This window comes from Lytechinus pictus, chromosome 5 (assembly GCF_037042905.1).
Source record: "Lytechinus pictus isolate F3 Inbred chromosome 5, Lp3.0, whole genome shotgun sequence".
Taxonomy (NCBI): domain Eukaryota; kingdom Metazoa; phylum Echinodermata; class Echinoidea; order Temnopleuroida; family Toxopneustidae; genus Lytechinus; species Lytechinus pictus.
Window position 1 is genome coordinate 35,710,082 of NC_087249.1, and position 26,415 is coordinate 35,736,496.

Sequence of the window (26,415 nt, forward strand, 5' to 3'; positions counted from 1 at the left end):
TTACTGTGAGTGCATGAAGCAAACTACGTCTTTGACCTGAAGCTATAGCCAACAAGAAGGCTTTCTTAATGGACAGATCAAAGAGGGAGCATTTATGCATGGGTTCAAAGGGGGATTTGGCTAGGGCCCGAAGGACCCGTGGAAGGTCCCATTTGGGGAAGAGTCTTCGGCTAGGAGGATTTTGTAAGAAAAAGGATCTTGTTAGTCTGGCAAGGACAACTGAAATTGAGATAGTCTCCCCATTAGAGAAGTCTGAATGAATGGCTGCTATGGCTGATCTGTAACCCCTTATGGAGGAGACTGATAAACCTTCGTCAAATAATAGAAGTAAGAAATCTGCTATCTTACCTAAAGAGGCAGAGGTTGGATCAATCTGTAAACTGCCACACCACCGGAAGTATCTCTGGAGTCTAGAATCATAAGTGTTCTAATTATGATGTATATTCATGCATTCATTGTTTTCTTGACAATTCAGTGTGTTTCTCTTTGTTTACAAATGATATTGTGCAAATTTCCTGTAGAAAAATTTATGACACTGATGGATTTCCATATAGTTACGATTGATTGGATCAATTGTAACTCTTTGTAAGACGGGGCCCTGGTTTGTGACCAGACCTGTCATAGTATCACAGGATGTAACCTTTCTGGAGGAATCCCCAACAAATCTAGAATGATATTGTCTTTTCTATCCTTTTCAAATAGTAATTATGGATGGAAACCTCTTTACACAGCATTTGCTCAACCCTTTTGATAGTTTTTGGATTGCTGCAAGGTCCATAGTGACTTAATTGATAACATCATACAAAGGACTTCTTAGATCCAAACATCGAGGACTCCATGATCAAACCAATGACATTTGCAGAGTAATGAATATCATACAGATGTTGATGTTGTGGAGCGTTGTGGCCCAGTGAATTAGTCTTCCAACTTTGAAACAGAGGGTTGTGGGTTCGAATCCCAGCCATGGCTTAATTTCCTTCAGCAAAAAAAAAAAAATAATAAAAAAAATAAAAAATCTTCCACATTGCGCAGCACTCAACCCAAGTGAGATGAATGGGTACCTGGCAGGACTTCATTCCTCGAAAAGCCAGGGTAAAAATATCCAAGTCTTTGGACATGTGATATGTGCTATACAAGAACTTCATTATTATTATTAACCAATTCATAATGAAAGTTGCAGCCAAGATTTACGAGATACCATATTGGCCTATCAATATTTGATTCTTTGGAAAAAAAAAAAAAATCTCAGGTCAATTTTGATGCAGGAACGAATTGACCACCCCTTGTACACTTTCAGAACCAGTGTATTGGTAACTCCTTGGTAGAATGTACGTCTAACAACCTGGAGGTGGGGGGGGGGGGATTTGCTGCTACCCTGTTTGGCGTTCAACATTTAGAGGATATAGCCTCATCGATCTGGAGCTGCACAGTGGCTGCCGGGCTCACGATCAATTGGGTAAAATGAATTTTCGGAATATTTCTATTCTCAGATTTCTATTACGAACAATGAAATATTTTCTTAATCACAATCCCTGATTGAGAACTCTGGGATTGCATGGGAAACTTTATCATTGGAACACACAGTAGATTGTTAACCGTCATAATTATTTCCAAGACCACACTCAAGAAACGATTCTACGGGCACAGATCCACCGTCAACACAGCAAAGCTGGACACTCCAGTTGGCCGCCATTTTAACCTCCCCAACCACTCCATCACTGACATGATGCTACAGGGCATCGAATCGTTAGGTACCCGTCCTGACTCAGTCCGTACTAGCAGGGAGAAGCTCTGGATGAGACGACTTCGCACCACCCAACCTCATGGCCTGAACATCCAAGAGGGGAATGACTGATTTTTCTTTCCTATCCACTTTCAATTTATATATACATATAATTTTTCCCCTCAGCTCTTTTGAATAGTTACATTATAGTTTCTTACTCTACTTTCCTCCCATATCTCATACAAGCTCAGCTCCAATTTTTCCTTCCTTATTCAGGCGATATAATAATTATTATATATATATATATATATATTTGTTTTTTGTTTTGTTTTTTCTCCACTCACCTCTTTTAGATTTACCACATTTGCTTATTTACATGTATACTATGGTTTCTTCATAATACACCCCCTCTCTTCTATACTTGCTTTTACCTTTTTAGGCAATTTGCTTCCTCTTTTTCACATATACAGATTTTTTTTCTTTCCTACTATATAGTCTTATGTTTTTTCCCGTCACACCTAGCGGATTACCATATCAGTTACACCAAATGTGTATATATTTATATATTTTTTCATATACATTTCTTTTTTGGATATATTTATATACATATCACTTATAGATACATATTTACACTTACCTTCTTCTCTTAGTTTGTTTAATGCTTTATCAATATACTTATATGTCTTTTGCACATTATCAGTTGTTCCCCATTCTTTTTCTTCTTTTTTCCCCCCACTCTTATGCACCAGTTTATTAAGCCTTTCTTTGTAACCTGTTTGACCCACCTCTCACTAATTCTCTAGTTATTCATCCCTCTATCACTGTTTTGTTCCAGATCCTGTTTGATGTTGCCTGCCTCATTATCTTAATCCCTCTTGGCCTTACTTACACTAACTTCCCTTTGTGTCTGCCTACTCCTTTTCTTTCATCCCCTTCACTAACCTGATTGGTCTTCTCTACTCACTAATGCCCCTTTTGTCTCCTTGTTTCTAGTGTTGCTGTAGCTTGTTTGTGGTCTATATTATGGTTGTTCCACTTTATATGTTTGTCATTTTGCCTCCGACGAAGATTCTGCTAGGATCGAAAGCTTAGGCCCCTTTTTGACTTTATAATTATTTCCAAGGAAATTATTGTTTATGTATAATTTCTTTCAAAATATTCGCTCAATGAATATGTCGTTTGTGTTTGTATACTTTATATCATTTGTATGTACAGCCAGTGGAGGCCAAATTTCTATGTATTTTATCATGGATCAACAATAAATGAATCTGAATATCATTGTGGTAAGTGTGGTAGAATCTGATGGACAATAGCAGCAATTCTTACTGCAGGGTTCACCACCCTCAGGTCTCAGGCTCAGTTTGAGATCTCAAGACTGTCTGGGCATCCACAGACCACTCTATAAACCACACCTAAATGTTCCTTCTGTCATTCCTTTATAAGCCAATATTAGTCAGAATAGAAATATACCTAAGATGCCACATAAACATCATGAATAGAACTACTAGGTCTACATTCGACACGAGTGACCTCAACTTTGTATGTAATCCATGTTTGGCAAGTTTTACCATTATGCCTGTAGAATTTGCCTGGTATGATTTTGAGGTGCCAGGTAAAAATGGCAGAGGTAATAATGGCAGAGGTAAAAATGGCAGAGGTAAAAATGGCAGAGGTAAAAATGGCAGAGGTACAAATGGCAGAGGTAAAAATGGCAGAGGTAACAATGGCAGAGGTAAAAATGGCAGAGGTCATAATGGTAGAGGTAAAAATGGTCTTAAAACCCCATGCAAAAATATCAAAAAGCGCCCGCATGTAAGCCCTACATAGATTAACTAAGAAAGGTTCTAAGAAAATAAAAATAATGGAAAGGGTAACATTTTTAAAATCATAGATAGATCGTCTGCACAAAATTGATAATCTTTTGGTTGGAATATCTTATTTTTTCTGGACTCTCTTGGACGGCCTTCTCATGTCAAATCGCTGTATTAATATTCAAATTTGAAGCACACTCTAGATCGCAATTGTACTTAATTCATTAAAGGGGGAGTTCAACCTCACATAAAATTCATTGTAGAATAGCAGAAAAAAAGTAAAATGATATTGGAGAGGGTTTTAGGAAATCCATCAAAGATTAAAAAAGCTATACTTTTTTAATGATGACGTCATTTGCGAGCAGTTTTCCCATATTTGGTGTATAAAGAATACTAATGAAATGTAATTTTCAAAAAAAAAAATCAAAATGGTTTTTATTGTATATCTTTTCATTTTTATGGGTGTTTCTTATATAGGTTATAATAGGTACCATTCTCTGGCTGCCCCTTTCTCGATCTTGAGAGCATCTAGAACTTTAGCCCTCCTTGCCCTCGTGCATAGCAGTGTTGATCTTGCTGCTTGCTCATACTGGAGTCGAGATCAGCGATTTTTGTGAGTGACTCTAACAATAAGTTCTTGTCATGGTAGAGACTCCAAGCCGCTGAGCCTCACTAAGAGCGGTTAACAGGCACCCCTGGTACATCGCGAGTCTCATACCGCTCCGGGCGGCCGCGTCCAGCGCTGCTGGCTGATAGTCGGCTGTGCGGTAACCAGTGCCGCAGAGAGGGTTACGGCCCGATCTAGACTTCCTCGCTCCCGCATCCCCGACACGGAAAGCAACGTCCGGGACAGAAGGTGTGCACAAAGAAATCCTCAAAACCTTGAGCGGCAAACTGATAGTCCTTCGATACTTTTTAACTGATCGGTTTAAGCCGAGAGTGTTGCTTAACTAGGCCCCGAAAGCAGGATCTATACGGAGCATCCATCTTGATCGCAGGACTGACTTCGTCCGAACTACTAAGGGACGAGTTCAGGTGGAAGATTGACTTCTCTCGCTCAGTTTCGCTACTGGTACTGTCTTTGGCCCGAAGTAGAGGGCAGTGTTTAGTCAGAACAGGGCTGACTGATGCCTGTTCCCACTAGCCGGAGTATCGCGTTCGTGTATGCCAGAACTCTAATGGTGATTCTCCTCGTTCGAATCCCATTTGCTGGGCAGCTTGCAGGGAATGCACGGGGCTGCTATTAGAATTTGATGGGGAGATATCGCCCCAATCTCTTCTGCGAGATGTAACGGGTTGGTGGTAATCGAATTCCGAATCAGATTCTCCCACAATGGAAATCTCCTCGTTTCTTTCCGTCCCTTCCTTTCTCTACTACGAGGCGAGTATTCGCTAGCTTTTTCTCAATGGCTAGTACAAGGCGAGTTATCATTAGCCCCCACTCTGCGACCGGTACAAGGCGATCTAGACCTCTACGTCTAGAATGAGTCGAGTTTTCATTAGCCCGTTGTCTCGGGCGGCTTTGTCTACTACTTGCCGGGCTGGCGGTAAGCAAGTCTAGTGGGTCGGGATAGGTCGATGGCGGCGCCCGCTGGGGAGGATCGCCTGTAAGGCTTCCAAGATCCAACTACCCGCCTCGGCGGGGTCTGGCAATGAATGGACTGACCGGTCACAATCCCGGGTCAGTAGGCTCTTCTTCTGAATTACAGGGGGTTGTAGTGGGTCGTTAATTCGAGCCTGATTGACATTAGAACACGAGTGGCCATCGCGAGGCCTCTTCTTGCCTGCCCTACTCTTTGATTTTATTTATTTATTTATTTATTTATTTATTTTTTTATTTTTTTATTTTTTTTAAAATTATTATTTATTTATTTTTTATGAGGAGCTACCCCGATCGGAAGGAGTGTAAACAGTCTCTTCCGATTTATCCGTACCCTTGTCTACCTCCCGCCAATGGGACTGGGTGTCTGATTGTGTAGAGTCATCAGTCGGCGTTGTCTTGGCCGGGTTATTAGTGTTAGGGTTCTTGTTCTTCGGCTTTGTCTTGGCCGAGATATTGGCCCTCGGCTTTGTCTTGATCGAGTTTTTCTCCCCTTTATTGAGATCTCTTGGGTTGGGGGAGGCTTGGGAATTATCAATGTCTATGTCAGATATATCTACAGACATCGTGATTAATAAAGAAAGGCACTGAAGCGCGGTGGCTAAACGTTTCGAGTGTACTAGGCGACGTCGCGGTAACGAAAAGAGGAGGCTTATATGCGGCGAGCGGGTTTTATGGGTCTCGTTCCGTGACGTGTTTCCCAGGCTACCTGATTGCAGTTAGCCTCTTTCGGGGAGTTTTTTACCGGTGGCTATTCGAGTCAGGGTAACGAATAGCAATTTGATGAGATGGTATAGGTAAGTATAGCGCAGTGTAGTAAATTACCAATTCAAATGACCATCCAGAGAAAATTACGTATTTATTCCCATCAATTTATTTGGAGCTCATTTTGGATCCAACTACCCCGCCAACTACACAATCTCAGGCAAGTTACAGCGCTCTCCGCTGGTTGCACTTGTTTGCTGGCGCTGGCAAGCACGCCTGTCGTTTCGGGAGAGTGAGTGTACGGGGCTGGTGTGTGCGAGTCAGGACTACGAATGCTAGTTGACCGAAAATCATTCGAATCGACTCTGCGTGATTCATGTCTTTAATATTGTTTCATTTTAAACTTATATGTTGTCATCTGCAAATATCATTGTTGAAGATATTTTGGGAAGAATTCTGCATTGGGCCCCGGCCTTTTTTGTGTTTTGTGATCATGGAAAATACAAACGAACTTTGCTCTGTCATCTGCTTGTGCAACGCTTACCCGGCCAGCGCATATCGTCAGTGCATGCAGTGCGTGCATAGCTCATCGACGCGACGGCTGAAGCAAAAAAATGACTCGATTTTCCCCGCCTTCAAAATTTGATGCATCGATGTTAGATCGAATTAAAGCTGTCGAACACCGGTTTTCAAATTAATCGATATGACTCAGGCTTAATATAAATTCATAAAATATGGGAGACTTTACAAATATTTAGTGGTAAATCTGCAATTGGAGTAAAAATGAAATATCATAGACATTGTTTTACATCAAAAGTTTGGAGGGGGTACATTAAACTCATACAAGCATGAAAAAAATTATTATTAAAAAAAATCAGATTACAATAAATTGATTACAAATATAAGGCATTAAACTTGATTTATAACAGAGGTGTAAGATAGCCGGGTATTGGACTTTTTCTATGTCTTTCAGTCTTGCCATTACGAAAATGCCCCATTTGTTGTTCTACCGCTGTTGGGGTATCAAACTGCGGTAATATACCCCAAAATACGTTTGAAAATCTCATTTCTCATTTGAACATTTCCAAGCCCCGATAAACCCATCTTGGCCAGGTAATCCCCGTTGTCTCAGTTTCACCTCCACAGGCCAGTAAAGCCAAGGACGAAATGATAAACAACAGCTGTGCTATTACGTAAGACTTCTCTGCCTGAAGAAGGAACTTCGGAATTAAATTATTGTCTTCGATATTTAATCACGTTTTCAAAGGCATATTGTATTCAGACATCCAATATTAGTCCTATTTCAATTTCGAACGAAGAAAATCGACCTCGAAATAAGGAAAATAAGCGAATAAAAATTAGGTTATGCTTTGCATGCAGGGACTGCCCTTAAAGCGCTGCGCACACGATGCATCCCATAGTTTTTTTCCGTCCAGCAAGAAAATATGGGATGCATGCCGTTCACTCGCGCATTGATACAGTCCTGACGTTCGAAAAAAAAGAAGTAATGGCATACCAACATACACAGTAGAATAATCATGCGGCTGATATGTATAAAAATATGAAATCATTATTTTTTTTACCCCCAAAGTCTTATTCATAATTTAAATACAAACTATGACTGTAACTATCTTTTTAATCGCAAAAGTACCATTGTACCATATGTGGTTCTCCGGTAAATTGAACATGTGCGCTGCATCGTTTCCACTGTTTGTTTTGGATAGTTTCACTTTTAGTTTCCACCATTAAATATTTAACGTAGATATGCTGTGCTAATTTTTTTGTGAGTCAAAATGTTCATCGTTGGAGAGCGAGTTCAGGCGATTGATGAGTTGGGAAGGTGGAGTGTGAGGTGATTAAAATTAGCGCCCTGTCCTTTCAGTCGGGAGCAAGAGAGAGAGAAATAGAGAGGGGGGGGGGGTGGAAACAAATCTCAAAGAAAACCTGAAACCAAGAAAGGTATTTCAGAGGGAGGTTTACCGTATAGGCCTACACAGGATATAGGCCTACAAAATAAGAACAATGATGGAGAGAAAGAACAACACTCAAAGAAAAGATCATCTGCTAATAATGCCTGTGAATTATAAAACGTTCTGATATAAATAGAACATTGAAATGCCATCCAAACTTTATGATTCATAATGCTGGCCTGTGTATTTTAATGTTCTTTGTATATACCTCAACTTTGAGAAAAGGACATTAATAGGCCTACAGATATGATTGGCAAATGCAGGTTCTTTAGAGGTGTAAAAAGGGGGTGGATGAATAAAAATAGTCCTAGAAAGAAAAAAAAACAGCCAGACAGAAAGAAAGAAGGAAAGAAAGAAAGGAAGGAAGAAAGAAAGAAAGGAAGAAAGAAGAAAAAAAGTTGCACTTCACCGCGTGTATACACGGAACTCCATAGCAGGCTCTTAGACCAAGGAGTTAGAGTGATATATCTCCTTGCTTAGACACGTTGCAATCCATCGTGCCGTGTGACCCCCTGCTGTGCTGGGCTGTCGCGTTATCTTCAGACCGAGGTCAAGAAACATGTGTTTTGATAATTAAATTTCTTGCTTGAGGGAATGGAGAAGAGAATTGGTGAAAACGATTTGGGGTATAGCGATCCTAAATGGAGGTTTTTCGTCATGCTTAGATATCCATCGTGTTCATGATTGCAAAATGTATAATGTCCAATTTTCAGGTTTTAAAATAAACAGAATTTCAGGTCGCGCTTTGCGCTTGCAAAAGTTATATAGTACTATGTCTATGCTCACCTTCTTCATGGTTACATTCAACTCACTTATTTACCGTGTTAACAAGTCCAGTTTTCAGCTTGGATATCTCAATTTGTTTCTTCAGCCTCGCGCTTCGGGGTCCCTCTATTTGATTTGTGAGAAATGTATTCTATTCATGAGTCACTGCAAACAGTCATTTATTGCGTAGTTATTAACGCATTAACGCATTATTCAAGTTTACATCATTTGTTTGGTTAATATATCCATCCTCTTCATGATTATCGAGTGTTCAGGTCGAAATATACAAATTTTCAGCTCGCGCTTCGCGCTCGTATTTTTGAATAGATAAGATATGCATTATATTCATGGATCACTACAGTATATGAGCAGTCTTTAACAGGTCTTTTTGCAGGCCAATGTAAGTTTTCAGCTCCAGCTTTGTGCTCGCACCAATCGCTTTTAGTTCCTGATTACAAAAGCTGCTCAAAATGTTCAATTTCCAGGTCTAAATGCATGATCGTTTATATTAAGGCCATATGAAATAAATTTGTCCTGTTTCTATTAGTTAGGTTAATCCCTAAAAAAGAAAAATGGCAGCCGCGACGGGGAAATGTGAATGAAAATTTTTGCTGCCCCTCCCCTTCTATTGATAAAGCTGGATCTGCCCCTTGGTATGACAAAAAACTTAATTGACTGAGGATAATGAGGAACTCTACCATGACTAATGGTTGTCGGACTTCGGAAATCGGTACGGATATTTGTCGGTAATCAGGGCCTCCAGCCACACTCGAAAAGGATTTGCGATACCTATGTCTGTGGCCTCCGAGTCGTCGATCTCGCGGTCGGTATCGATTCGATCGGCAATGGTCTCACGAGGCATGTTTACTTAAGGGAATTACTTGAGAAATTATGATTTCCCAGTACTTGCATCTTACACGCAGTCATCACGCAGGTTGGCGGTGGATAACATGCAGATTAGCAGTAGATAACATGCAGGACACGTACATGTATGTCGCCCGCAACTTACATGTACACGGAAGCTTGCACGTGCCTCGCCCGCAGGTCACACGCAATGCACGCAAGTCGACAGTAAATTGCACGCGTCCCGCACGCAGAATTTGTGAAAATTCGTGTTTGCCCGCAGAAATTTTGTTGCCTGCTGGAAAATAGTTACCCGCAAGGCTTGCACGGAAAGATGTGACAGGGCCTTAAGAGTTGTACCTGGCACTACCCACATGCCAAACAGCATCAAAATCAAGGTTTGCTTTCTTGGTCAGGTTCGCCTGTTTGGGTTGAAATGTTCGACGAGAGACATCCATCCATTCATACGAATGCTTAGTGTGCCTTCTAGCACGCTAGGCGGGCCACAAATATAGATTGAATTTATTCATCTTGCGAATTTGAGAGATAAAAAAAACATGATCCCTACCTCTGACTCTTTTCTCTTGAGTTCATTGACCAGTCTCCAGTGATATGCAAAGTATTCCAGGAGAAGCTCTAAACCTTTGCACTCCCTCAAGATCCTCCTTGGTTCATCCTCAGCAGTGAGATGACATAGGGCTGGTAGTAGGAGCCTGAACAGATCCTTAGCAGGTGGAGCTACTACCGGTAGATCAGACTCCCATGAAGGGTATGGTGGTAGTGTACTGGTAGATGGGGTTGAGGTTGATGGGATCGATGATGAAGGGATAGAAGAAGTTGAAGGAGCCGTAGACAGAGATCCGATGTCGCTGAGAGATGTTGATGTTGATGATGGTGATGTACAGACCATTGCCTGGGCAACCTCCTTATAAGATTTTTGACTGTGGGAAAATATAAAGGGTGGAGTAATACCCATTCAGAAAAAAAAATGATGACCAACTGCTATGGGTAAAAGCGATTATAGTAACTCTGCGATCACAGAAAAGGAACAAAAAACAGTAGAAATGGCTTTGTAAAAGCAACCAGCCATTTTTAAATTTAGAAATGAGATTTAATTGTTAATAATTTTCACTTGGTGAAAACAAAACTATTTGGTCAATTGTAATTTTTACTTAATCATGATAGCACTGCCAAAAAAGCAATGCAGTCTGTTCATGACACATATTTGCATTTTCAATTTGCCCTCATGAAGACTTACACAACTTTGAGGATGAAGGGGAGAAGTTTGTAGACTTCTTGTCTTAAAGCAGTAGTCTCCTCAGCCAACCAAACAGTTAAAACATGAACAGTGGCTCTCATCAGTGCATTGGTTATCTGTACATAAAAGTCAATGGAAGTCTGATTTGGAGTCTAATCATAATGCAGCACGAAGATAATCCAACTGGAATAATAACAATTATAGTAATAATAATGTAGTATTGACTGGCCTGTTAGACGAGAGCAATATGGATCTTTTAAGGGCAATATATTTTGTTCCCCGAAAGAAAAGGCAGTCAATAGTTTTATCCATATCAGATATCTAGAGCAAAAAAAGTAAAAATTTAGATATTTTACAGTTTAATAATGGAAATCTATTTTGTCATGTTGGCCTCTGAACTTTACCATTGTGACGTAATTGAAATGACACGGCAGTATCCAGCGTTGTCTCAACTTAACATTATGACGTATAGCACTGTGTGGTTCAATAGGACGCGTAGAATAACGGAAGTTAGCTTTGCCTTATTGCCCGCTACATTTCCACATATTTTCTCATTTACTTTCCTGAGCAGGCAATAAATTGGGTCTGTGAATAAACAATTGGAAACTTATTGACTGACCATTTGATCAGTCATAAGCAGGCAATGTTTTAAATTTGCCCTGCTCAGATGTCTGATACGGTTAATCCGAATCAGACATCTGAGCTGGTCATTTACAAAACCATACTGCCCTAGATTTCATAAATATCAGGAAGAGATAGGCATATATTTTTCATCGGTCTTTCTGCGCATAATGATTTGCATGCAGAAAGGATGCAAAATATACCTATGTATTTTCCCTGGTCTCACATCCGGGCATCTGAGGACACGTAGAAAGAGAAACTCGTCATATTGATCAGCGCAGCTCAATATACGTCATAATGTCAATCAAAATGGATACTGCGATATTGCAAATACGTCACAATGATTTAGCTTAGAAGCACAGTCTGCTTAACATGAACAAATAGAATCACATTCTCAAACGGTAAAATATCTAAGTTTTAATGATTTTGCTCTAGATGTCTAATTTGGATAATAATGAAAATATTGACTGGCTCTTTTTTTGGGAAACATCAAAGATATTGCCCTCGTCTAAAGACTCGGACCAATATGATTCTATTGCGATCAATATATTTGGTGTTCCCCTCAAGGCCAGTCAATATTATATACAACTACTACTACCACCACTACCACTGCTATTACTACTACTACTAATAATAACAGTAACAATAAAAATAACAATAATGTCAACAACAATAAATTTATATATAACATTGATATAGCCCATCATACTATTACCATGGCTAGCATGGATACCCTGATGGGTTGCTCAAGCATCAAGAAATCTCTTCCAACCGGGTGCCCATTTAGAATATGCCTGTCTATTATTTTATAACTTTCTGCCATAAAGGAAAACAATGGAATCATACTGATAATCTCATAATAACCGAGAGCTGCTAAACAAAAGATGTCCATACATTGATTCTATAAACTTTAATTTTTAAAGGTTCATAAAAGCTGTTAGCTGAATATACGCTGCCTCGAGCATGCGCAAATGATTGAAACTCCTTGCTCTGCTGAGCACCTTAAACCAAGATGAACAGTATTGTTCAGCGCATGCTAGGTTGCTCAGCAAGTGGTAAGCAATAGCCTACTGTCTATCGCAGTACTAGCGGTATGTTTTCTGCATGCGCACGGAGGTTGTGAACGCGCGCCAATTCGACAATTTCGGATAGATGCGGGCACATGTTGGCTAATGCAGTCTGCAAAACGTTGGGTTGTACGCCCTATGTACCGAGCTTCACATCGGCACTTAAACTCGTAAATAACATTACTGCAGTGAGAGATAGGGAGCACGTTCTTTCGAATAGACGAGATCATTCTGTGTGTGGTAAATACCACACGTGCTTCAACGCTAGGGAAGGCACTAGATATTGCTTTCCTAATTTGCGTCTCAAACTTTTGGGAAGCTTTCCCTCGCTGGTACCAAGCCTAACCTGTTTGCTTGACAGCCAATCACGGCTCGCCATTTAGCATCCATTGTCTGGTTTCAGTTCTATTATATATTGTTTTGCTCTGGCGTTTTAGTCATTCATGCGATTTTTACTCCGATGAGTGCATGTTGAAAACATACCTGCCAACCTTTGATAATAAAAAATCAGTATCAAAGCTACAATTGAGGGCGCCGAGCGGGTGTCCCCCTCCAATGGTAGGGACTCTTTGCATTTTCAGCATATAAAAGTAGCATTTCCCTACACTTTTTAAAGCAAATTTACCATCATTACCACACCAGAGGATGACCTACATGTAGAGTCTACCTTTATGTAATTTAATATCGTCAAATACAAATGTAAAAAAGGTCTTTAAAATATCACTTTTGTGACCAAAAAGCACCCAGTTTCATTCAGGTATGATTTGTTTTCATTTAAATCTATATAGACTTAGGAATAATTTTTCTTGTTCACCAGAGCTCTCAAAAACTTTAATTTGAGCATATTTTTGTGAGGACTTCTATTGATGGAAAGTGAGATTGATGCAGATCTTCATCTCCACTGATTCTCTTTTTAATTAGAAAAAATTTCAAGGATTCAATTGAGTTTTGGGCCAAGGCATATTTTTTATGAATTTAGATCTAAGTTAGGCCTACTGTATCAAAAAATCAAACATTTATTTATCCAGCATACCATGCATCAAAAGAAAATCAGCCAAACTTTGAAAATATTATTGATGTTATTTCACCACACAGGGGTTACTGAGGACAAGGTTATATCACAACCTACATTGGATGTTCGTGGATTACAAAAACATGTCCTCACTAAAAACTGGCACTTTCGCGAGCCAAATGTCAGCTGTCATTTTTTTCCAGAAAATAATAAAAAACATGAAGAATACGACAGCACCTTAAAATGTAGCGCCCTCAGTGCGGCCGTTGCGTGTACGCTCCTTATTTTCACATGCATTTGCGCACTTAGCAGTGTTTGCGCGCCGTTTAAAGTCGCTTGCTGTGTAGCTGGCGCATTCGCGTAGCCGTGCGCTCCAGTCGCATCTTACAGCTATGCATGCCTTAGTCGCATCATACAGCCGTTTCAATAATTTCAACACTATATTGATTAACCCAAAAATCAGAATTTTTGTTTAAAAGTCTTGCATGTAAACTGTAACGTTGACCTGAAAATGACCTTTGACCTTACCATGTGACCTCAGACTGGAGCATAACATGCAGGTCCCCCCAGTTCATCTACCATCCAAGTTTGGTTGAAAAGTGACTTACGGTTGCGGAGTTAGGTGTCATAAGAGATTCTTGCATGTAAAGTTTAACGTTGACCTGATAATGACCTTTGACCTTACCATGTGACCTCTAACTGCAGCATAACATGCAGGTCCCCCAAGTCCATCTACCATCCATTTTTGGTTGAAAAGTGAATTACGGTTGTGGAGTTATGTGTCATAAGGTTTGTGACAGACGGACGACATTTGGATCCCCAAGTCTCGCCTTCACCTCTGGTGGGCGAGACAAAAATCGGTATAATTCCGCCCAAATTGGAATGGTTGGCAGGTATGCGAAAAGCTTTAGTATGTCCATTTTTCAGGCAATTTTACGATTTTCTTATATCCTGGATCTAAATCAATACGTTTGTTTTGGGTTTTTCTGCCTCTAATTTGATAGCAATAATTTGATTATACTACACTGACCTGTTCTTCTTGATCTTTGACTGAATTCATATAAAACATAAGAGCACTGAATGCTCCAGTCATCGCTGAATGTAATTGTATAACCTGCTGTCGATCAAGCTCCAATGATGGTCCACATGTCAAATATTGAATGCTAACCTCCAGTAATGTGTAACAGGATAGAAGAACAGATGTCTTGGAGTGGATCTATCAAAGCAAACACAATTCTACACATCAGATTGAATTGTAGGGGGAAAAACTAGGATTATAACTGACGGTGAATAATACCCCCGCCCTATGCCATTACCATGGCAACAGTTTCCAATACATTGAAAAAAATATGTCTTGCCCATCTTCACCCCAAGACCTACATGTGTGAGCAAAATATCATGAGAATTGTTTAAATACTAATGAAGTAGTTCAAACCCCAAGAGTTTTACCTAATTTTTGGCATGTTACCATGGCAACAAGATTTCCGACAGTACATTTTTACCTCGAGATCAATGTGTGAGCCAAATTTCATGAAAATTGGTTGAAAATTAATCAAGTAGTTTGAACTAATAGATTTTTACCTAATTTGGGGCTTACGATGTTTTTACCATGGCAACACACTTTCTGATACACACAAAATATGTGTCTTGCACACCTTTACCTCAAACCCAATGTGTGAGCCAAATTTCATAATTGGTTGAAAACTGATGAAGTAATTAAAACTTAAATCTTTTATCCAATTTTTGTCATATATGTCATTACCATAGCAACATGATTTCTGACACACAAAATAGGCCTACCTGTCTTGCACATCTTTGCATCAAACCAATGTGAGTACCAAATTTCATAAGAATTGGTTAAAAACTGAGGAAGTAGTTTGACCTGCAAGATTTTTACCTTATTTTGGCCAAAATATACCTTTACCATGGCAACACAATTTCTGACACATCCAAAAAGTTTGTCTTGCACATACGGGTGTTTCCACGAGGTAGGGATCAATCCAGATAAATGGGTCTTTTTTAGTATCATCATCAATTGTTGACAAAGTAATATGATATTGGATATTTAAAGTTTGTATATTTTATGAGATATATATGAGGATACAAATAAATAATACAATAACAGCTTGGTTGTCATGTGTTTTTATTTTTAAGAGTGAAAGTGTGGATGTCTTACTGAAAATGTGAGTAAAATTTGTGACAAGAAAATATCAAAAAATCAGAATGCTCTCACTTTCATACAAAGCATCATAGATAAGTAAGATCAGTACAAAATATGACCCACTTCAAACCCTCATCATGCCCCAAATGACAGTCTTTGCATGACACAAAATCATTATAAAATCCCGTTTCAAAAAGTTGGGACACGACGTTACATAAAAAGTCCGCGGTGAATTTTTTGTAACGTTGTTATTGCATATCCGTGTGCAAAATTGTGAAGTATTTTTCTCACAAATTTCATCTGAATATGTTATTCAAACATCACTAAATACATACCAAAAAATAAAGTGTCAAAATCCTGCTAAAAGTATATTTAATAGGCCGAAGTTTCCTTCAAAATACGAACAAAGTCTGCGTGAATTTGTAACGTCATGAAGGAAAATGGCGGCTATCACATTGTACCAGCGACTAGCTTCATTCGTGTGTGCTGAAGATATCGGCTATTACAAGTATCAATAGCAGGAAACCATCACCCGTCGATCTCTACATCGTTTGGCCAGTTCATTTACTCATTTACGTTGTATATATATATTTTAATCATGATGTGATGTTTTTGGTTTTGAATAAATAAACTTGAACTTGAACGTAAAGGTGGCATGGGGGTGAGGGACTAGATGGAATGAATAAAGAGTTGTTTATAAATGGAGGTAAAGAGATGAAAGGCAGGAATACCATAATTTTATGACCATGGGAAGAGCAGAAAGGGGTGCATGGTATTGGTTGCCAGGTTTGAGAACATATGAGTTTGCAATATACATGTATACAACATAATTATAAAGACACAATAACTCACATATTGTGGGCTAGTATTTTCAAGAGTCATCCTTGTCTCCACACAAGCAAGGTGCACAAGCAGAAGGAAAAATTTTCTCTTATCACCAGTCTGTCCTAGGGCCCAATCAACTCCAAAACTTCTCAACATTGTAGCTACAAGTCTCAGGGTTGGGTCACGTTGAGCTTCACCTAAATCATCAATGGTAATAAATCAATGTTGAAAGCAATCTCAGCAAGAAACATCTTAATGGAATACATTCACATTTTATTCAGAAAACATGTCTTCAATTTCAATAAATTAGTGCTCCAGGCTGAAAATTATATTACTTGAACAGATTAAGGTAGAGCAAAATTAGAAAAACAAAACACTGAAAATTTCATCAAAGTTGGATAAAGAATAAAGGAAAGGGATTCAAGTTTTTGCACTATTTTGATGATACAGTATTATGCTGTTACCCAGACTGGGGGGTATAAAGCTGTTCGTAATTTAAGAGCAACTTTCAGAACGACTGGTGATCCATTCTTGTGGTAAATGATATTCACTATTAAATGATGATTTTCTTATTTACGAGATAACTGGATATACTCATTTGATTTGCTAGTTCATTACGATTAACTTGCACGCCGAATATAAGTACACAATTTTTCCTGCGCGCGCAGCATCTCCCTATGCACGCACCATCCCAAGATCATCACGCAAATAGGCGTCCATTTCCTGTCATGAGCCTGAATGCAAGACATGTTGCCACGCAAGGGGTCGGTGGGAGGGTTCAAATGAGTATATCCAATTATCTCGTAAATAAGAAAATCATGGTAAGTATTTTCATAATTAACATCAATAACTGGGATATACTCATTTGATTTGCTAGACCAACACGGATTCAACGTGAAGGGAGGCATGTCTAGACTAAGAAAGTGCATACAAAAATAGGGAGATGAAGACACGAAAGGCCGCTGCCTTAAGGACAGAGGAGGCAAATAAGGCCTCATGTGAAGAAAGGTCCTTAAGAACAAGGAATTAGAAGAGCGCCAAAAAGGCGGTCCTCAAGATGTCGTATACGACGATTCCATAGAAGGAGCCCAAGAAGAATGATACTATAGTATCATGGGCCCTCGGCCTAGTGTCATAAGGAGAACATCATCACCAACTGACTTGATCGTTTCAACAATCCAGCCTGAAAAGATGTCTCGAGAAGCTGCCGCAAACGGCTCGCGCGATAAAACAACCAACTGCACAGAGTTGGGAATTGTCTGAAGAATGGCAAACAAAGACAAGGGTTAGAAGTCACACCTAATCTAAGCCAATCCGGCAACGGTCCGGGAGCGATGCATAAGTTTGCAAAGCTTTGTACTGTAAATGGTTATATATAAACAGATACAGGAGGGATCTCGACTGAAAGACAGACAAAAGATACGCTGAATACCGACCCAAGAGGGAGTTAGTCAAGCGTCAAGAACGACCGACAGGTGCCATGACGGACTAAGCCATACAAGCTCAACGTTTGAGAAGAACTCAAGAGGTTGTAAGATTCGGATTGAAGGTATTAATCATCCGTAACCGGATGGATGATAATTGCCGATGATCAAAAAACAATCCGATTTTGTTGAAAATTTCGACAAGAATCGTGATCGGAAGACTGAAACTTGTACGGTTCAGTAAGTGATCAATCAATCAATCTGAGAAGGCGACAGCGGGGCTAATAAAAGCCACGGTCAAGTCACCGGCTTAATAATTTAAGCCAAGCCACAACCATGCAAACGTAAGGAATGCGAGATATCTCAGAAGCCCCCGCGTGGGAGAAAGCGCCCAGAATTCGATATCTGTCTCAAATGCGTGAGGGCAGAACATCTGCAGAATTCTGATAGAGAGCTGTGGCAGGACGTTTCCAGCGGTCCGATAACGACATGGAACGACAGAGAGTAAGGTTGAAGTAAACCACTCGTAAGGCAGTCAATGTGTCGAGAAAGCGACTGAGTGCCATCCTCTTAATAAGAAAATGCCACGGACCTGCTGTCTATGTAGAATAGAACAGTCTGGTCAAAACAGCTCAAACGGGCGTGTCGGAGAAAAAACGCGGCACGCATCACGACATAATAAGTCTGATAGACAGAGCGATCGAGAGAGGACCCCGGATCCCCTTTCTCCCGTACTAAATAAAACACCCGCCCGAGGGTGCAGTGCCCGCGGCGGGAGAGGTGGGCGGTGGTTTGGCTGAAGCCACCATCGCCGAGAGGGCCCGTAAGGCTAGGCTGCGATGGATGTCTGCTGAGCGGAGCAATCCCTAGTCGCAGCAAGCGTACACCAGAGGTGAGCTGGCGAACAATGTCTCTGTCATAATCTTACGTGTAAACGATGATCAAGAGATGTCGGTCAAGATGTTCTGAACCAACAGATAACGCCAGACATGATACCTCAACAGTTATGTTCCCGACGGAATCGAGTGGAGTAACAACGGCCCTGTCCTATCAAGGTTAGGGACGGAAACTGGCTAAGAGTGTCTAAGTCCTCGCTTGACGAAACAAGCGGAGGAGAAAGGCGACTTGAGGAAAATAATTACCAATATTTCCCACAGTCTGCGATGAAAACCAGTTGTTTACGAAAACAGCCACAAGGCCTGGTTTCTCTGGTGATCGCAAGGGCAAACACCGCCGGCGCCGGTTGCGACAGCATGGAACAGTCCGATATCGGTAAGATAAGGAGTTCCGAGAAGCTGCGGGGGGCGGCAAAAATGACGCCCTAAGCAGCAGGGGATGAGAATCTAAGCTTCTAAAAAGAAGAACTCCAGTGAAGTAAATCACTTTCATGGAGGGACTCATCCACAGTCGGCCCGAGAGAAAGCGGGTCGTGGTGATCGTGGTTAGACAGGCATAAGTATAAATACACACACGCATACATTTTATACATTAATGTATATCCACCACGATTACATCATCCTCGGTCACGCAGTGACCATGGCCACATACATAGCATGGAAGGAGGATGAAAGCAGCCTGCGAGGCGACTCAAGTGTGCCGAGTGAAAAAGCTTCTAAAAAGAAGACAACTCGACACACGGGGAAGCGGCGGAGACGCCCACAAGCTTGACCCACATAGAGGGCAGTCTATCGGATAGACTGTTTGAGCTCGACCGATGGCCTGGTGGCGGACAGTTTGGTGTGAACTCGCCGACCCGGCACGGTGGGTGCGCCCAGGAAGTAGGCATATAAATGCCGACAGAAAAAACCTGGGGCTTGAAACAAGCCTGAACGCACGTACACAGCCGACAATCTAAAGAGATATATGGCTGTTTCTTTCCACCGAGATGATGCTTACCCGACCGGGAAAGACTCGGGGAACAAGTTGTGAATGTCAACAGGAGGGGTATCTGGCATATAAATAGCCGATTCCCTCCGGGCGTTCGGTGCGGGTGCTGCCGGCGGGGTCCGGGGGGACGACCGATGATGGCAGCTCGGGCAGGGCTCGCACGAGCCGCCCAAATACGAGACAAACAGGTTACAAAATAACCATAATGCACCAGGTGGTGAAGGCATAGCGATTATAAAGTATAGGAGAACTATTAATCGCCGTGACATTCAGATCCGATATTTATGCTGATAAGCTCGGCAGAGCTACGAGATAGTGAGACATCCCGCTGAGCGGTGATGGTGCTAATATCGGAGTCGCCCTCACTACAGCGGCGATCGCTGGAGGACGGGTGTCTGTACTAGCCCTGACTCTAACCTTACAAGGAAGAGAAGGAGTTAAAAGTAAAGACAGGGCACCCTTACTTTCGTATAGAAAGTGAGGTTCAGGCCAAAAGCTGACGGTCCCGTTGCCTGGGCGGACGGTCCGCCCTCTCAAAAACAGCCAAACATTCTCATGAGAGAAGGAAGGCATGCGGTATGTTAGAAATTCTTACCTCCAATCTACAGGCCCGCCTAGGGGGTAGAATGGAGAGAGTTACCGCTGAAAGAGCCATTGCCGTAAGCGATGCCCGGTCAAACTGTGAGGGCGAATTCGGGAGTAGCTGCATATTAATGGGGGATACCCATGCAGGTGAACTCGCCGACGGCTCCCCGGAGCAACTCAATCCGCTCAATGCCCGACACCGGCAATAAGACCGACAGAAAGCAGCCAAGCGGCTGCAGCGTCCAACCAGCGACATACGGGGGCTTGCCGACTTGCTGGGTGAGACCCATACGTCAGCAGCACCTGTGCATATCGTGAAAACACCCGTGCGGGAGAAAAGGGCCGGCGGCTGGTGCGAGGCTGTTGATAAGCCCGGCCGTCGCGTAGCGGCGGTCTATAATGACGGAGAACACGAGGGTAAGAACCCGTAATGCTCGGGACGTGTTGATGCAACCTGTAAGGATGCACGTCCAGCCGTCGGTCACCGAGAGCTTGCCGACATGTTGGCTTGAAAGCCGTATGTTGGAAGCACCTGCATAGAAACGGGGTCACCGTTTCAATAAAAACCCGGCGTGAGAGGGCAGGTGACTGCTTGAACCGCACGGTGCTTAGCAGGGCGGCTGAAGCTGACATAAAGCGTGGGGGAATTTACCCGCACTGCTCGTGGGCGTGTGAAGCAACATGAGAGTTGCGACGCCTGACTCACCATTATCGGGAGTCTGGTGACATAATGGGGGGCGATGCCCGTATGTCGATAACACCCGTGTATTAGCGGGAATTTCCCTTGCAGGTGCGTGAGCCGGCAAATCATGAAATTGCCGGTGACTCTCCGAGGTGTGAGATGGCGATTGTCTGCTTGACCTGCCCGGTGCTTGACACGGCGGCTGAAGCTGACATGAAGCGTGGGGGAATTTACCCGCACTGCTCGTGGGCGTGTGAAGCAACATGAGAGTTGCGACGCCTGACCCACAATTATCGGGAGTCTGGTGACATAATGGGGGGCGATACCCGTATGTCGATAACACCTGTGTATTAGCGGGAATTTCCCTTGCAGGTGCGTGAGCCGGCGAATCATGAAATTGCCGGTGACTCTCCGAGGTGTGAGATGGCGAATGTCTGCTTGACCTGCCCGGTGCTTGACACGGCGGTTTTAGCTGACAGAGAGCATGAGGATAAAAATCTGTGATGCTCGAGGGTGTTCAGTTGTAACATGAAGTTACGACACCTGGCCATCGGCACAAGAATTAGAAAGAAAAGGTCTGCCCGCGAAGCGGGGTTAGCAACCTAGAATTTCTTCTTCTTCCTCTTCTATGCGGCCCCCGCCGGGGGGCATAAGAGGGCACAAGAGACAGGGGGACGTGATATCTCGCATGAGAAAAGTCACCCAAATCTGATCAAGCCGTTTAGGCACATGAACGCTAATTCCACGGTTCCACCTTTAAGGGCACGTGGACGCGATTCCACGGTTCCACCCTGATCAGATAATCGTGAGATTGACGGAGTCGAGCTCACGTGTCTCTAGCGACTAGGGGCTGGTAGCCCTTTGCTAATGCTCCCTGAAGGAGACTGACAAAGCATCGAGCCTAGTCTGTGCCGGGAAAAGAGTCCCATGCTCTTAACCCAGACTTGTTGGACCCGATAGCCGGTGGGTAAAGCAGCCCTGGAGGAGTGAAGTTTTCTATATTAGTACAACACTCCCCAAAATAGGTTCAGGTCCCGTCGAGGGAGCCTTGGCTATCACCTTTCAGGCACGTGGCCGCTGCGCCACGGTTCCACCCTAAAACGCTCGGGCACGTGGGCCCGGTTCCACGGTTCCACCCTCTTGGGCATGTGGATGCAACTCCACAGTTCCACCCTCCTTTTTCCAAGGCACGTGGACGCAACTCCACGGTTCCACCCTTTATAGAGCCCATCGCAAAGGCTCTCACTCTCTTGCCCTCATACTCACCGCCGCTGATCACGGGAACAAAATACCATGTCTGGTTCTCTCCCAGCGGCAGGTTTGGAGTCATCAGGAGACGAGTCAAAAGAGCTCATCTACCTGGTAAGTTCTTAGCCTGAAAGAACAAAAGGAGGGTCGAAAACAGAGAGGGGGCGGAGGGGTGGGTGGGCAAGAAAGGTGACAAGCAAGATCCTTTTCAGAAAATATTAATAATAAAATTAATAACTTCGGAAAGAACAGGAGTGACTTCTTAAACATGAGATCAAACAAAGTAAAGAAGCTGAAGTGAGAAAAATTACACGTATACAGGACGTTAATTAATTAAAAACAGAAACGTCTAAGTCCAAGGACGAAGAGCAGGATCAGCTAAGAAAAAAAAACACAAGGTTTTTTTTTTTTTTTTTTTTTTTGACAAGGGTCAAAAGAAATAAGTAAAGGAGCTGATCTGAAAGGAAGAAGTAAAAACTTACTTCCCTTAAACTTGAAAGCCGAAAACTCGTTAGCGAAAACTTTTTTAAAGGACGCTAATAGATAACAGGGGGGCTTCCCAAAAAATTTAAGAGAAAATTTTTTTTTTTAAGACAATAAGTCAAAAAAAAAATTTTTCGATACAAAAATAATTATTAAAATTAATTAATAATTAAACAATTAACCAATTGGTTAATTAAACAATTAATTAATTCATTAATTAATCAATCAATCAATTAATCAAACAAGAACAAAAGATTGATTGAGACAATCAACCGACTCACAAAAGAACAAGTTGAAGACAAGTTTGAGAACAAACAAGGACGACGCTCCTACCTGTCCCATAGCCTAAGCTGTGGAGAGGAAATTAAATCAATTCAATTCAAGACGAGGCAAAGGAGCAAGTCAAGAATAATAAAGAATTATAAAGGATTATAAAGAAAAGGGAGCATCGTATCAATGTCTGTGGCACGCAGGAGGAGTGCGCGGAGCTACGGGGAAGGGAAGCGGAAGCAACCCGTCTGTGAGAAAACGAAACTGACGGTTCGGAACTCACAAGTTTATTTAAAGAAAAACGTGAATAATAACACGAAAGCTCCATGCAGTAGGATATAAATGAAATCAATCTAAAGCCGAAAGGCAAAGGATTGAAATAGGCTGTAAATACATAGATAAATATGTAAACAACGGACACTTTTAAGAAGTAAAGTGGAAGTGTACTTAGCTAACGTCTGATCACGGCGGCAGGCGAAAGTAAAAGAGGAAATGGACGCCTATTTGCGTGATGATCTTGGGATGGTGCGTGCGTAGGGAGATGCTGCGCGCGCGCAGGAAAAATTGTGTACTTTTAATCGGCGTGCAAGTTAATCGTAATGAACTAGCAAATCAAATGAGTATATCCCAGTTATTGATGTAAATTGGTGATTATTCAGAGCATATAAGAGAGGTTCACCAGTCATTCTTCAAGTTGCTCTTAACTTACGAACAGCTTTATGAAAGACACACCCAGCCCGGCTGATGTTGCATAGCTTCTTGTACAGATAGAATAAAAATCTTAAGTGTCTGTTTTATCCCCACAATCAACTTTTGATTGATGTCAAATTTCATATAGTGCACCCATAGTCAGTGCATCACTCGCCAGGTATAATCACACAAGACTCTTCAGTAGAGTTGTAGTTTTTAAATCAAAGCCATTTATAAACTATAGATAGAATAAAAATCTTAAGTGTCTTTTTTATCCCCACAATCAACTTTTGATTGATGTCAAATTTCATATAGTGCACCCATAGTCAGTGCATCACTCGCCAGGTATAATCACACAAGACTCTTCAGTAGAGTTGTAGTTTTTAAATCAAAGCCATTTATAAACTGAACATCCTCAAGATGAAGTCATTTTTAAAAGATCACCTGACATTACGGACTCATATTTTTCAAGTCACATGGCTTCAGGTCGGTATGCCAGAATTTCAGGTATTTGCAAGTTCATTGTGTGGCCGGTTTTCTGGCCTTTAAGGTAAAAAGGGTTAAACCGTGTTTTCTCCTTATTCTTTAAACCTCTCGTTGAATGTATTCTACATTCAATCATGAACTTGTGTGGGTTATTGTTGATCAATTTTGACAAGTTATATATAATTTAAAGCTTAAAAACATGCTGTATCATTATCAGGCTCAAGAAAAATCAACATTTTGGCGAGTTATTTTAAGGGTGGCAGGTCACATTTTAGTTTAAGCCTGGAGTACCCATTCAATATAAAAATGGAATAATGTATTAATGAGGCCAATCATTAAAAAAATTATTCAATTTTTTCTATTAGAGAGTCAAAATGCACAATGGAAAGGAATGTTGTCAAAACTTTGCTAACAGTAAATTCCAAGTGAAAACCAATTTACAGTGTACTCAAATGTTTTAATTAAGTGTTTTTCATTTTGTAACATCATCTGCAAAATACTAAAAACATCAAAATGAATGCAACCTTTATGTACCAAACCACATTGTATAAAATGATTGTTATGCAAATGTTAAATCCTACATTGTAGGGATCATCTTAACATCCATAGAATCCTACCTAGTTTACTCCTCAAAGAATCATATAGACCACGGTGGATTTGAACTCCCCATTCTGGTACTTCTTCTGGCATCTAAACATCAAGAAAATAAAAGTTTCAATTCCACTGCAAATATTTAATTTGTTTTCCATGAGTAAACACCTCACATTATTGTTGAAATGAACTTCATGATATCAGATCATCTGATGTGGAACTAGTGCTGTAGCTGAACCGCCCAACTAAAAGGAATTTCGCTGAGCATGGTACTTCCGAACCAAACCAAACACACAGACTTGGTCTGATAGCTCTGTATAAAATGTCAGGTTCGTTGATTTTGTGAATTGTAAATGAACAAAGTTTAGTATGGAAAAGGACACCTTAAATTCAAGTATAAAATAATTAAAATCTTAAATTGTTGGGTTTTTTGGTACAAAATAAAAAAAATCACAAAATATTTGTTTAATCTATTATGAATTCAAAGCTTCTCCCTCTTCATTGATTCAATTGCTATATTAAATTTTAGAATATTTTTAATAATAACAATAATAAGAATTGTACATTGATATTGCACATTTTTTAATACTCAACTGGGCATTACATGTACACTATTAAAAGGTGAAAGAGTTAGCAAGATAAGTAAACAAAAATTATGACTAAGTTATAATTACAGGAAAAGGGAAGCCTACAATATTTACATGTACAAATTATATTTTTAAAAAGTGACTTATTTATAACTGAAACTCTCTTGAAAAAGGTACATGTAGCAGATTTCACCATGAATTTATTTTTTCCTATAAGGGCGATCCCATGCTAGCAAAATCAGCCATTTTCACACATTTTTCAATCTGCTGTCCAAACAAACAACTTCAATTTTTTTATGGTACTAATTTTAAGTACTCCTGGATAATGATTTAAAAAAATGACAACCAACAAAAATAAGTTGTCCATGGTTGAATTAGAGGTGAAAAAGTTGTGTGTCGTATGGGACATTTCTGAGTCTCCTACACAACACACTACATTTTCACTTTTAATTCACCCATAACCAAACATTTTTTGTTTGTTATCAGTTTTTCACATGAATATCCGCTGCAACTTTATCATTGACAGAAAATAATATTGAATCGCTCAAGCAATCAGCTAAGAGACTAGAACTTGTTGTTGAAATGTCCCGTACAACACATATTAAATCATACCTCCCAACGCTCTCCTCGTCTCGTTCTATGTTTCATTTTTCTATCTCCCTTTTCCTCCAAGATAACCATGCTACCGATTACTGTTTGTCACAATGAGAGAAAGTAAATTATTTTTATCTATTGAAATTGTATCATCTAAATTAAATTTATTTATGCATCTTTTTCAAATATTTGGGTGTTGATTCTCACCAGGGTTAGCGCCCCCCAAAAATATAAGGTCAACCTGTCTTTTTTTCTTTATACGGATCCTTTTCTGCTACGCTATTCGCCAGAAAAACAAAAGACAAAAAAAAAAAGAAAGAAACTGGCGAAAAAAATTAATAACATTTTTAGGGGGAGGGCTAGGTGTAAGATTAAGAGGGGTTTGTCGGGACACGTCAAACAAACGTGTTTTTTTTAGGTGGATGCCTCAACGTAAATTCTCATTCTATTTCCTCAATTTCCGGCGAGGAAACTTTTAGTTCATTGTTAGTTTTAGCGTTTGAACTGATTATGCTTTTGTCTAATTT

At 40.8% G+C, this 26,415-nt stretch overlaps 1 protein-coding gene across 1 annotated transcript; it reads right to left on the minus strand.

Annotated features, from left to right (window-relative positions):
* Nucleotides 1-9,277: 9,277 nt before the first annotated feature.
* Nucleotides 9,278-26,178, minus strand: LOC129261466 (neurochondrin-like). Its single transcript, XM_054899526.2, has 6 exons — nt 24,734-26,178; nt 16,389-16,558; nt 14,406-14,591; nt 10,676-10,791; nt 9,986-10,358; nt 9,278-9,424 (listed from the first exon to the last, which is right to left on the minus strand). The coding sequence occupies exons 1-6, from the start codon at nt 24,804-24,806 to the stop codon at nt 9,278-9,280; spliced, it is 1,065 nt and encodes a 354-aa protein (XP_054755501.2). The 5' UTR covers nt 24,807-26,178.
* Nucleotides 26,179-26,415: the final 237 nt, after the last annotated feature.